Below are 11961 nucleotides of genomic sequence, written 5' to 3'. Positions count from 1 at the left end.
AGCCTCCCCCTCGCGCGCCAAGTGGTCCCTTCCAGCGCACCATGAGGCTCCCTTCGGGCGGTCCCATCCATGAGAAACGGGGGGGGGCTGTGGGAGAGGGCGAGGCGTGCAGCCCAGAGACAGCACCCTCGAAGCCCAGCCGGCCGATGATTGGCGTGCGTGGCCGCCAATAGGGCGAGGCCACGGTCGGGAGAGCCAATGGGCGCGGAGCGTTGCCTGGGGGGCGGGGCACAGGGGAGAGGGCGGGGCGGGCGCCGCGCGTGCGCGGGGCGGGAGGAGGAGGGGCCGTGTCGTGTCCGTGTCGGCTGCTCCAGGGAGGGTCGGGCGGAGGGAGGGGAGGATGGAGCGGGCGGCCAGGCGGCCGTGAGCGGGGCGGGAGCGGAGCCAGAGCGGGGCCAGCAGGCCGCGGGCAGGCCCGGGCGGGGGAGAGGCGAGGCAGGGAGGGGAAGGAAGGCAGCCGGGTGACGGGTCGTGCGGCGGAGGGGGCTCCGGGCGGAGAGCGGGCGGGCGGCCGGGGCTCCCGCTCCGCAGGGCGGCCGGCGGGGCAGGATGAGCCAGGAGGAGATCCTGAGGAAATTCATTAAGCGAGTCCAGGCCATGAAGGACACGGACCACAATGGGGAGGACAACTTCGCCAGCGACTTCATGGTGAGGGGCGGCGGCGCGGGTGGGGCGGGCGGGGCTCCTGCCGCCCCCGGGGCGGGGGGGTGACCCGCAGCCCCTTCCCCATCCCCCCGCCAGCGGGGGGTGTCGGGGCGAGCGGGCTCGCATCCCCGGGGGTGACCTGCTATTGTGTGCCCCGGGGCTCGGCCGGCTCCCTTTGCCCACCGCCACTTCGGAGCTCGGCGGGGGGAGGGAGAGTGTCCGCCTGGATTCAGCCTCCTTCCTGCCCTCCAGCCCCGGGAGGTTTGTCACCGCGGCTCCGACCCTTCCCCGCTCCAGGGGAGCTGGTGGTCATCGGCTCTTGCAAAATTAACCGGGAGGCTCCTCGTCCCCCCGCCCCGCTGCTTCCCATAGCACATAAAGGGGACGGAGGCGAGGCGGGGGGGCTGCGAGCGCTTCCTCGCCCTGGCAGCCCCTTTTCTGCAGGGTTGCCGTCTGTGATGTCAGCTGGGGATAATCGGACACTCCTTCCCCTTTTATTTGCCCCTGTAGCTGCCTGCTTGAGATTTCTCTTCTTTCCGAGGAGATGTGTTAAACGTATTGATAGTCCTTGGAGGAATATTCATCTTCCCTTCGCTAACGTCTCCCATCCCCCATCGCAGCCCTGCCTGTATCCCTCGTCCTTTCTTCCTTCCAGATCAGTTCACCGTCAGCCTTTGGTTAACGTGTGCGCTCGGGGAAAAATTCTCTCGGAGAATTAGTGCTTTTCCTGGTTTATTTTAGCCGTTTAATCGGGCTGTTACAATATCTCGTGAGTTTTATCTTTTGAATTGGTCGTCTGAGCTGTGAACAATAATTTTGATTGGGCAGATGTTGCTGGCACTTTTCAATATCATTTAAATACTTAATATCAAAATGCAGTTTGACCCGCAGAAGAGCTGAAGGAGAGCGGGTTAGTGCCCTCCGCATCTGTCTTTGTAGCTCGTTTTATTATGCGTGGCTCTTTGGGATTAAAAGCACATCGTTAGCCCTTTAAGCTGTCAGTCTGTGCTAGTGGTCTGGGAACAAAAAAAAAAAATCTCAATGTAAGTGTCGCATCGGAGATGGTCCGAAATGTGGGGAGGAGGCCGCGGATGTTGCGCAAGGCGGAGGGGCGTTGGGAGCGCTGGCAGGTCCAGGGGTGGAAGAGGAAGTGGACTTTGGGAAGTAACGAGTTCATCCAGGGTGGGGAGGGAGCCCGTGGGAAATCGGCCACGCTCTTTGGGCAGGATTTTGCAAATGCTAAAAGTATGCTGCTGAAACATCTGAGCGTGTGGGAAAGGAAGAGAGAAAAGTGTGAAGTGAAGAACGCCATTGGAGCGATAGGACCCTTTTAAATCTTCGCATGAGAGCTTCAAGGTTACAGAATTTGACAGAAGCTTTTTGTTAAGTCATAGTTTTAGTAATATAATTGCTATTTAACACGAATTGACATCTTGCCTTGTCCTGGTGAGCCTGTCTTGTTCATATAAATTATGTAGTTTACAGAAAGACTGGCCTAGGCTACTGCAAAATTTGAGGGACATTTTTAATAATCTCTATGCTATGTACTTTGTTCTAGATCACCTAATCCACCTCTACCATTTCATATCTGATAATTATCCTGATGTTTTAGTTTTGTTGTAGTCAAATTATATATAATAGATATTTTTATCATCCTTTCTTTTAAGCAGTGGCATCCCTGTATGGAAAAATAGCTTTTGTTTCAATTTCTCTATTTGACAGCATGTTGGTTTTGTACCTGTCAGCAGCATAGAGTGAGTTTTCCCATTGCTTTCCCATAGTAGTAAGAAAAGAGAATATGGATAAAAATGGGAAAATAGCATTTATAGGAACTAATGGGCAAGACATTTCAGGAGAAAGATGTATTACCTGAAAGAGTGTTGAATGTTTTGGGGAGAATTGTGTTGAAAATTTCTTTTGTCCTTTAACGCTTTGTATTTCAAACTCATATTTGATTTTTGTATCGGAAATTAAAGGAAAACCAGGAAATTAGGATTTTCAGTTCTAATATTCACCTTTGTGTAATAAAGCAGACATAGATTAATGTGATGACAAGAATCATAATTCCTGATATTTATTTTTTTTTTCACTATTAATGTACTGGGGTATTTAGGGATTTTTGGGGTATATGTTTTGTGGTGTGTTTGGCTGTCTTAGCTGAGCTACGCCTAGGTCCTCTTTGAAATGATTGAAAAGTTAGAAGGAAAGAGAGGTAAAGGAGATTTAAGTTTCAGTATTCTGTTCAGTTAAAGAATGAGGAGATGTTTTTTGAGGGGTGAGAAGGGAGGAAGTTGTGTTATCTCATTTAAGTGCAGGATGTTCTGTGGCTGTTAAATAGCGGCAAGTTTGTGGAATAGGAATTGCTGTTACTCATCGCTTCATTTCCAAGTCAAAATGGAATCTAAAATATGAATGGAATAGTGGGTGAATGCAAATGAAAACAATTCTTTACTTTTAGGTCTTTATTGCCTTTGAATGTGTAGAGTAATAGGCTTAGAGAGTTGTACCTAGGCCTGAGTGAACTAAAAGTACATGCTGGGTGCCCAGGAGTCCTGGAGGAGATGGTAGAGAAGCTAGAGGTGTGCACAGGTAAGCTGATAAGCCTGGCTGATTGCTATTGAAAGTCCAGAGTGTAGATGACTAAGACTACAATTTAATAATGCCATTGACATACCTGGAAACAACTTCCTCTTGGAAGGTGGAAAGTTGATTATTACCCACTCCACCAGCGCCTCCCCACCTCCCCCTAACAGCAAGATAAACTCTATGATCTGAGCACCAGTAACAAGTTTGTTACTGGAAATCAAATGCAGTTAATTAATTTGCACTAGGAAGTAAGCAGGACTTATTAGTAGATCACTTCAGTACTCTGGGTGTGCACAGTTAGGATTAAATGAAGTGGATAGTTTGAAAACAGGACAGGCATGTCTGTAAGCCTTGCCAGTGATCATGTGTATGTGGATATGGGGCAAGTGGGCTTTTTCCTAAAATAATATAGGTTAGGACTTTGCTACCATGGTTGCAGTACATCCAGGAGTATATTTTTTCCTGGGTTTTTGCTGACATTGCTATTTGGTTACAAGGAAATAAGTATAGGTTGCTTCCTCTTGGTGTTTCATGCTGTATGAATACAACCAGCATGGTCTAGGTTCTGATTTTTTTGTAATGAACATGTGTATTACATCAAACAAAAGCTGAAAGTCAAAGTTTTATATGGAGGAACAGAAAACAGCTACTCTAGAATTTAGAAAGATCTTGACAAATATTATTTGTTGATTTATTTTTAAATTTTAATCTACCCACGATTAACACATTTTTGTTTTCTTACGTTATAGTCATGACAAAAGCATCCTGACACTCATTTCTCTTGTTTGATGTAGACTGCCATTGCTATAGGAAAACTGAAATATGAATAGTGTGAAGTTTTACCTTCAAAAATCAGATGTTTCAATTGTTTTGTAGTATATGACAGTCTGGCTTCATCTTTTGAGTTAAATATCTGGCTAATGTGTTGTCATGGAACACCATGTATGGCTGAGCATGTTTTGTTTTTTGTGATGGATTCTGTGTAGGGGACCCTCAGCTGCTGTTTTGAGGTAGTGGTGTCAAAATGGTCGTGTCTTAGATCATCAGTCTAAATAATAATATTTTTTTTTAATGACTTTGTTACACGTAGTCACAGATCTCTGTACCTTTCATTCAAGAGGGCACAGGTAACTAACTCAACTGAATATTGTGTGTCTGTGTTCTGTTCCATCTGTCTAATATGAAACTTTTAGGTTGGGAAACAGTAAAGTACTCAAGTTGCTGTTTCCTGAAGTATGAAAGGGAATTTGAATGGTTTGAAACAGGTAAAAAACATCTAGTTGGTTTTAGTTTTGACATTTTTGTATTTAAGTACATCTAACTGATTGTTTTGTGAAAATTCTATTTAAAAAAATGGGAGATGGAATGTGCTTGACTTGTAAGGATAAAATGTAGCTGATCATAAGAAGTGCTACACCAGATGTTATAAAACTTGCTTTGTGCGTTTTTTGAGGCTTTTGTCTTTGTTTTGTTTTTTGGTAATTTTTTTGAGGAAAAGGCACAATTTCTAAAGTGCCTAAAGGCTGCTTAAAATGAATGAACAATCTACACTATACTAAATCACTGATTAAAGCTACTAAGATACATAGTGAAAGTCCACATACTGATGCCAGTCATGACAGATTTTGTTCTGGTTCTGAAGCAGCATTAGGGATACCAGAAATACCTATTTAACTGTATCACTTCAGAAATGCCCCTCTAAAGCTTGTCTGTGTATTAATGTACATTTGCATAAGCCTTTCTGATTCAAATGCTATTAGTGCACCTCTTGAGTATCTGTGAAGGTACTTTTCAAATTTATAAGACAGGCATATAATCTGGAAACTTAGAAAAGATTTATATTTTTTTTACTATCTCTGCAGTTTTTTTAAGATCTCACCATACAGACATTTTTGGAAGTGATGTTTTCTAGTATCTATTTAATGAGTTTGGTGCTTGTAATATATTGTTAGGGACACCAATGCTTTGTGTTATGAAATGCATGCTGTCTTTTTCAAGAGATATTTGTACCTGTATAGGTTTATCTGGGAAAAATGCTTTGGTAGAATCAATTAGATGGTAAACTGTTTCTTGAAACTTCCAAGATTTAATTGGTGTAAGCAGAGGTTTACATGGCATTCTTGTGAACTGTGTTCTTTTGAAAAATCTATTTGGAGCACTTTTTTTCCCTAGAGTATGACAGAAGGGGTAATTGCCTTGGAGAAAATGACCCGTAAGTGCGTTGTACAGCTGATCAGTCATAAGGAACTCTGCTCTTAGCAATGAGTTAATAGGTCATAGGCAACTGTCACTTCAGATATGCCTTGTGCATTTTTATCATTTCAGGGTTAAATAATGGATCTGTTAGTAGTCACCTTTCATATTATGCTTAAATTTGCGTGTAAATGTATTTTTAAAGTTTTGTTTCCATTTACATCTTTCAGCTAGATGCTGTTAATTTTGTTAATTTGTCTGTGGGGGGCACACCCCAGCACATGACTTCATTGTGTGTGTTTGTAGTCATCGAGGCCATTCATAAAGCTTCTTTTACATGGACCAAATCTGGTTGGAACAATGTCACTGAATAGTCATTTCAGTAAGTCCAGACTTTAGAGGCTTCTGAAATTTTGTGAAATATTGTTCATTCAATGTTATATGAAAATACAGTTTTGCATGAACAGTCATTCAGTTTAAATATTCAGCTTCTTTGTCCCCTTCTGAGGAAATGAGTGCTGTTTCTGTTGCTTCAAAGATGCCATTCCGAATTTTTGTAGAGGTGGTTGAACACAGCCACAAAGCTGCTGTAGTGACCCTGGGGTATAAGAACTTGCAAAGTCTGCCTAAAATTGCTGTTCTTTCAGCACATGAAACTAAACCAAGTCAGTTAGGCAATGCTCTGGGTTGTGTCAAATAGCTTGTGTGGTAATAAGTTCTGTTTGCTCATTTTCAAAAGACAGCAGTGTATAAGTCTACTGTTCTCATGAAATAAAGGGCTGTGTCTGGATTTTGCAGAATATTAAAGAATTGTTCAGGAGGAGCAAATGGTAACGTTGACCTTGCATCTCATGGCTTACTAATCCAAATAATTTAAATAGCATGTCAAATACATACTTTGTTTTTATTCTTACCTCAATTCTACAGCACCTTTTACTGTATTTAGTTATATATGTAGACAGATACATATCAGTAAATACCTATATATGGATATGTCTCGTGTGACCATAATTCCTGAACCTTAGACCCTAATCTATAGTTCTGTAGCTCCTTGTATATGCTTATGTATTTGTATAAGCATGGGTGTGAGTCTGTGTTGTACTCTGCATATGTGCCATTGATCTGTAGTATGAATTTCTTGGTTTGGATTGCATGTAATTTACTTTAGGATTGCAGTAGGTTCAGGTTGTTTTTCCTTGATGCTGTTATAGGTAAAATAAGTTATCAGCTCTGCAAGCAGGGGAGGGGTAAGCAGATATTCACATTATCGAATGTGTATACATTTGTTGATCATCTGTGCAACAAAAGTCTGCGGCTTCTATATTATTCTCTAAAAGCCATTACTTTGTAATAAACAGAAATTATGTTCTATCTCCTTCACTGTTACTATTTAAGATTTGTGGATTTTCCATTGTGTACTGCTACAATTTTACTATAGTATTCTTAGTACAAAGGACTTTTTGGCATAGGGAAAATAGTAATGCATTTCTTTTTAGTGCTGGAAAATGTGAAACTGTAGGAGTACCTTGGGTATGCATTTCTAGAACTGAAATCAGATGGTAGATGATGGTTTTTTTCTTGGTCTTATATAACAGCCCTTCAATTAGGGAGAGGCATCAGTGTTAAAGGTCAGATAAGGAACTGAGTAAAGCACAAGTGAATTAGGTAGAGGGGGAGCTCTTTGTGCCATTAGGAAGTGCATTGTTTGTATCCTGGTGCTTTCCTCAAGCTCTTGTACTCCACAATTACTATGGTTATGCCAGCACAAGCTTGGATAACTCAGCTGAGTGTGTTTGCCCTTAATGAAGCATGGACCTATATTTCTATTTCTTTTAACTAGCACATGAATGTTGCAGAGAAATTAATCTCTATGTTTTCCTGCTTCATTTGACAAAAATAAAAACCAACTTGCTAATAGAAATTTAACTTGTGACTTATTTGTTCAATTTATGAAAAGAGAGCACTCTGGTATGGCTGTGGAGTTTTGGACCTGTAACCTGGAGCACAGAGAGCAGCTGTATTGTTGGAGCTGTCTGGAGTCCCTCTGCACCTTCAAGAAACCAGATTGTGTTCAGACCCAGTATTGATGAGACAATATGAGTGCAAAGCCAGTAGCTTTACTAGGGAAGCTGAGAGTGCAGCGAGGTAAGGAAAGAGTTGTAAGAGCACAAGAGTACAGTCAGGACTGGCAGGCTTTAGGACTGTCATTCTGGGTTGGAAACTTGTTTTCAAGTATCTCTGAATACTGGTGTCAGGATGTTTCAGTCACTGAGGTTGGCATAGGAAGGTTACTGCTTGTGTCCCTGAGGGCCTTGTTCTAGCTGCTGTTTTGTCATCAGCTTTAGAATGAAAAAATTCTTGCACAGCTAAAAAGATCAAGTAGAGAAAAATGTTTCCCAAAAGGTACCAGATAAATAGAGGTATAAATGGATGACCTAGTTTAGTTGACCTATTTTTTGCTCCTATCTGTTCTCCTACAAGCCAATACTTTTAATTTCTTTAAAAGGCAATTTTATTGGTGTTAATTTATGGGAAGAATTAAAGCAAATGTTGTCCTAATGGAAGTGTCTTGTGAAAGTAAAACCTAGAAGAATTGAATTATCAGCTCTAAAGAGTAGCAAGGCAGTTACTTCAATGGGAAAATATCTGCCTATTACAAGATGACTGAAGCTATGAATGATGTTGCCTCATGGGCTACACATGTCATTAGGAACAAAGCAAATAAAGAAATATGTTTCATTCATTCATTCAGATTTCTGTAAGGAAGCATCAATAATTTGGAAGGAAATCCTACCATAATGCTTCTGACAGTTAATTTTCTTTATTAATTTTACTTCAGAGCTCCCTTAGTTCTGCAGAAAGAATTGAATTGCCTAGTGTTAGGAATGGGCCAAGGCCAACTACATGAATAGACCAAAAGTTTTAAGTGCTGTATGGATTGGTTGGATTGTGCTATTTTTAATTTGCTGTGATTTGGAGAAATCTTAATACACTTGTTAAGGGTATCCATATAACTTTTGTTCCTTCCTTTTTGGCAGAAGGCCTATATGCTTCATGTTTTACATGTTGGAGAGCAGGCCTTGATTCCTAAACATTATTGAATTTTATTTGTTTTAGTTGCCTGATCTTTGCTATGATTTTTGGTGTCTAAAGTCATGGTTGGAAAGCACCAGCCTCTAAGGGGAAGTTAGCTTAGTTAAAACCATATTGCTTTAAAGAATGTATGTACTACTTTAATCTCTTTCATTTAGTTATGACACTGAACTTGTCACTTTAAAACAAACTTTTTTACATTTACTTCCTTTTTATGTAGTCTCGTAAGGTGTAGCTGAGTTTGTTTTTCTAAGGTCAGAGTAGAGTGGTGTCCTCTTAAACAATTTTACATCATGCTGCATTTGTCCTGCTATCTTGTCATTCTTGCTGCCTCATGTGGATGACATCTGCTTTTTGTTTTTCTTCTGAAAACACACAGATGTTTTATACTCTTTGTGATCACTAGAAGAACAGCTTTTATGTGGATCAGTGTAAGAGTGGGGTTTCTGGGGGTCTGGAGAGGTAAATGACCATCTTTCAGTTGGCAAGGCTTGTTCCTCTGGGCAGCTAATTTAACCAAAGAGGGGCTGAAAGGAATGTGATCATGAGTGATGTCTTATGTTCCTGCTTTTATTGATATTGAGCAGTCAGCACCTCTGCTGTTGTTCCTATCCTTGCTATCTTATTTGCTTTAGGGTCAATATCATGGATGAGAAATTAATTTCTTGTGCGGAGCTAGACTAGTTCTAGGTTCTGGTTCATGCACATTTTTCCTGGACTTACTGGCATGATTTCCAGCTATTTGTCACCTTTGAGAGTCTCAGGGGCCTGTTCCAGAATTTTCATATTGTTTTCCATTGTTGGTTACATTTTAAAATACATTTTGTCTTCCATTATGAGAGTATGGCATTTTTTTATTCTCCTGGTAGTTCTTGGAGGACACAGCTATCTTTGAACAACTTGGTTCTGAACTGAAAGGATGTTTCATGGATTTCCTGTCCAAGTGTTCAGAGGACCTGTCAGTGTAGATTATGCATCCTGTTTAAATGACTGATTGCTGTGGGAACTGCACTGCTCTTGAGAAGCCTGAATAGTGTTCTACTCTGTCCTAAATGTTTCACTTCTTATTTGATTATGTTTGACTCTATAATGCATAACCCTGTGATGGAACAGAGTCTTTTTTTCCTCAAGTGTGTGGATAGCATGTGTGGTACTTGGTATAGCTTCCTACTTGGACAAAGGTTCTTATTGGATTAGTTGTCTAGTTGTTTCACTGCACAAAACTGAGAGATCAATTAATATAAAAAGCAGAACAGAAGAACAAGTGATAGGAATAGTGCACTGCTCTCAGACTGTGGGTAGGCTGAGTTGGAAACTGATGACTGGCTGCTCTGTAAGTGAGTAAAATCAATCATGGAGGTGTCTCATCGGTAAGTGTTTCATGTCCTGCATGTTTGCAGTGCACAGCTCTTTTTTTTACTGTTTTTACATGTGTAGAAAATAAGTTTTAATTCTTCCTATATTTTCTACTTGAATCTTTACCTTCATGCATGGGAAGCAGGATTACAACTGGAATGCTTTATTACTTACTCCCTCTTGTATATTCTGATTATTTTAGCCAATAGGTAATTGTTAATTGAAATGAATACAGTTGTCCAGTAGGAATACTCAGGGGAAACATTTTGCTCAAAATAAAGCTGGAAAATGAAACACTGTTCTGGAGGGAAGGATATATGTAGGTTAGTTGAACTGCTTCAAGAAACTGAGGATTCCTGCAGAGTTGAATTAATTATAAATTGTCTATAGGGCAGCACCCCTATTGCACAAACTGCTAAAGGAAGGAAATAATCTCTTAGATACTGTGAATGTCCCCAGATAGCTCTAAGTATTCAACAGTTACTTCTAAGATTTCAAGTTTAGTACTTTAGGTGGTAACACAAAACGATGTGGGTTTTTATTATGACCAAATTAGACTGTAAAATCAGTTTTAACTCATTTTCTTTGAGGTTGCATAAACAGAACTGTGATGTTAATGGACATATAGGGAACTATATGAAAATGTTAGTGGAGAAAAATAACTGGTTTTAGGCAGGTAGAAAGGACTTGGAAAGTACTGTAGGCACACACTGGAATTTACTTTAGTAGAGAAATACGTGTTTTAGAGATGCTTTATTTTTCTGTTATTCCTACTTCATGAAGACTAGGCCCAGAAGGGAGAAATATATGTTGTTTCCTTTAATAACTCTTTGCTACAGAATTGCACTAAGTGCTACACAGGCACTTAAAGCTTTGGACATGAGTCTGCTTTTCAAGCTCAGTGTTCTGAAATAGGTTGTTATTAAGCTGCACGTTAAGCTCCTTCACAACCTTTTATGTTTTCCTTATAAAAAGAACTTTTCCAGAGGCTGTTCTACAGAAATTGCCCTGGCATTCTGCAGTAACGCTGCTACAGTTGCTCCAGCTGGTACCATCTATTTTCTTAATATTTTGACTAAGATGATGAAATGGGAACTTTCATTTCTTTTCCGTGTTGTGGTTGCAAATGCAACCAATGCAGATTGCAAATTCTGAGATGTCAACTTCCTATTTCTATTGTTCTGAAAAGAGCAGGTAAAACTGTGGCAGAGGAGCCTAGTTGTCTTTTTTACAAATTACAGAAATCTATAGCCTGTTGATAAATTATTTAAAATGAGAAACCAATAACACTGAAAAAATGTGCATATCCCCAAGTCAGCAAGCTATTGCCACAAATAAGTGTGATTTCCTAAAGGGAAAGAATATTTCTTTCTAAAATGCTAGCTAACTCCATAACTAATTCTAATATGGAATAGCCTGAACATGAGCTTGCATTTGGTACCTTGTACACGATCAAACACTACAGTACTTTTGGTGCAAAGCTTTAGCAACATGTCTTTCTGGCATGGCAATTTAGAAAGCATTAGCACTGTTTAAATTGGTGATCCTGTGAAAATGAAGCCAGCATCCTGTTTCTCCAGCCTTACAGCATACATAATGGGCTTCCCTTCCTATATTCATGAAAAAGTCTGGTACAGTAATACAATATGATCATCCTGTGAAAGTATGTGGATATAAAAATCTCAATGATGATACCTTTCTCCATAACAGCTAAAGACAGCTTCCAGATATGTTAAGTATATCTGAGGTCAGGATATGTTTAGAAGTGAGGAAAGCAGCAATGAAGTAACAGGGGAATTCAGTGAAGGTATATTAGTAGGTAAAGAACTTCTTTATTTCTAGAGACAGTATGTTTCGAGCTAAAACTGACTGTGGTTTTTTGCTAGGTAGAGGATCTTGTAGGGCATGTCAGGGAGGCACTGGAATTGGCTTTTGTAAATAAATGCCAAAATGAGTTTCTTCTGTTCTATGAGTGCTATGTGGTTTATTTTTTATTGGGCTGTTGTATTACTTACCATTTTAACACCCCCAGAACTTGATGCTGAAGTCAGGAGTTTCCCATATTGTATACTGATGGTGTAGATGAAA

General features: G+C 40.6%; 1 protein-coding gene across 2 annotated transcripts in view; it reads left to right on the top strand.

The window, feature by feature from the left end:
- Nucleotides 1-454: 454 nt before the first annotated feature.
- Nucleotides 455-11961, top strand: part of PTPN12 (protein tyrosine phosphatase non-receptor type 12) — a 69285-nt gene continuing 57778 nt past the window's right edge. For both annotated transcript variants that reach the window (XM_084206838.1, XM_084206837.1), the window contains exon 1: nucleotides 455-648. In XM_084206838.1, the coding sequence (XP_084062964.1) occupies nucleotides 550-648 (99 nt within the window). In that variant the 5' untranslated portion in view covers nucleotides 455-549. The remainder of the gene's footprint in view (nucleotides 649-11961) is intronic.

The sequence above is a fragment of the Fringilla coelebs genome (genome assembly GCF_963513975.1).
Source record: "Fringilla coelebs genome assembly, chromosome: 5".
NCBI lineage: Eukaryota > Metazoa > Chordata > Aves > Passeriformes > Fringillidae > Fringilla > Fringilla coelebs.
Note: the sequence above shows the minus strand (reverse complement) of the source record. Positions and strands in the feature narration are given on the sequence as shown.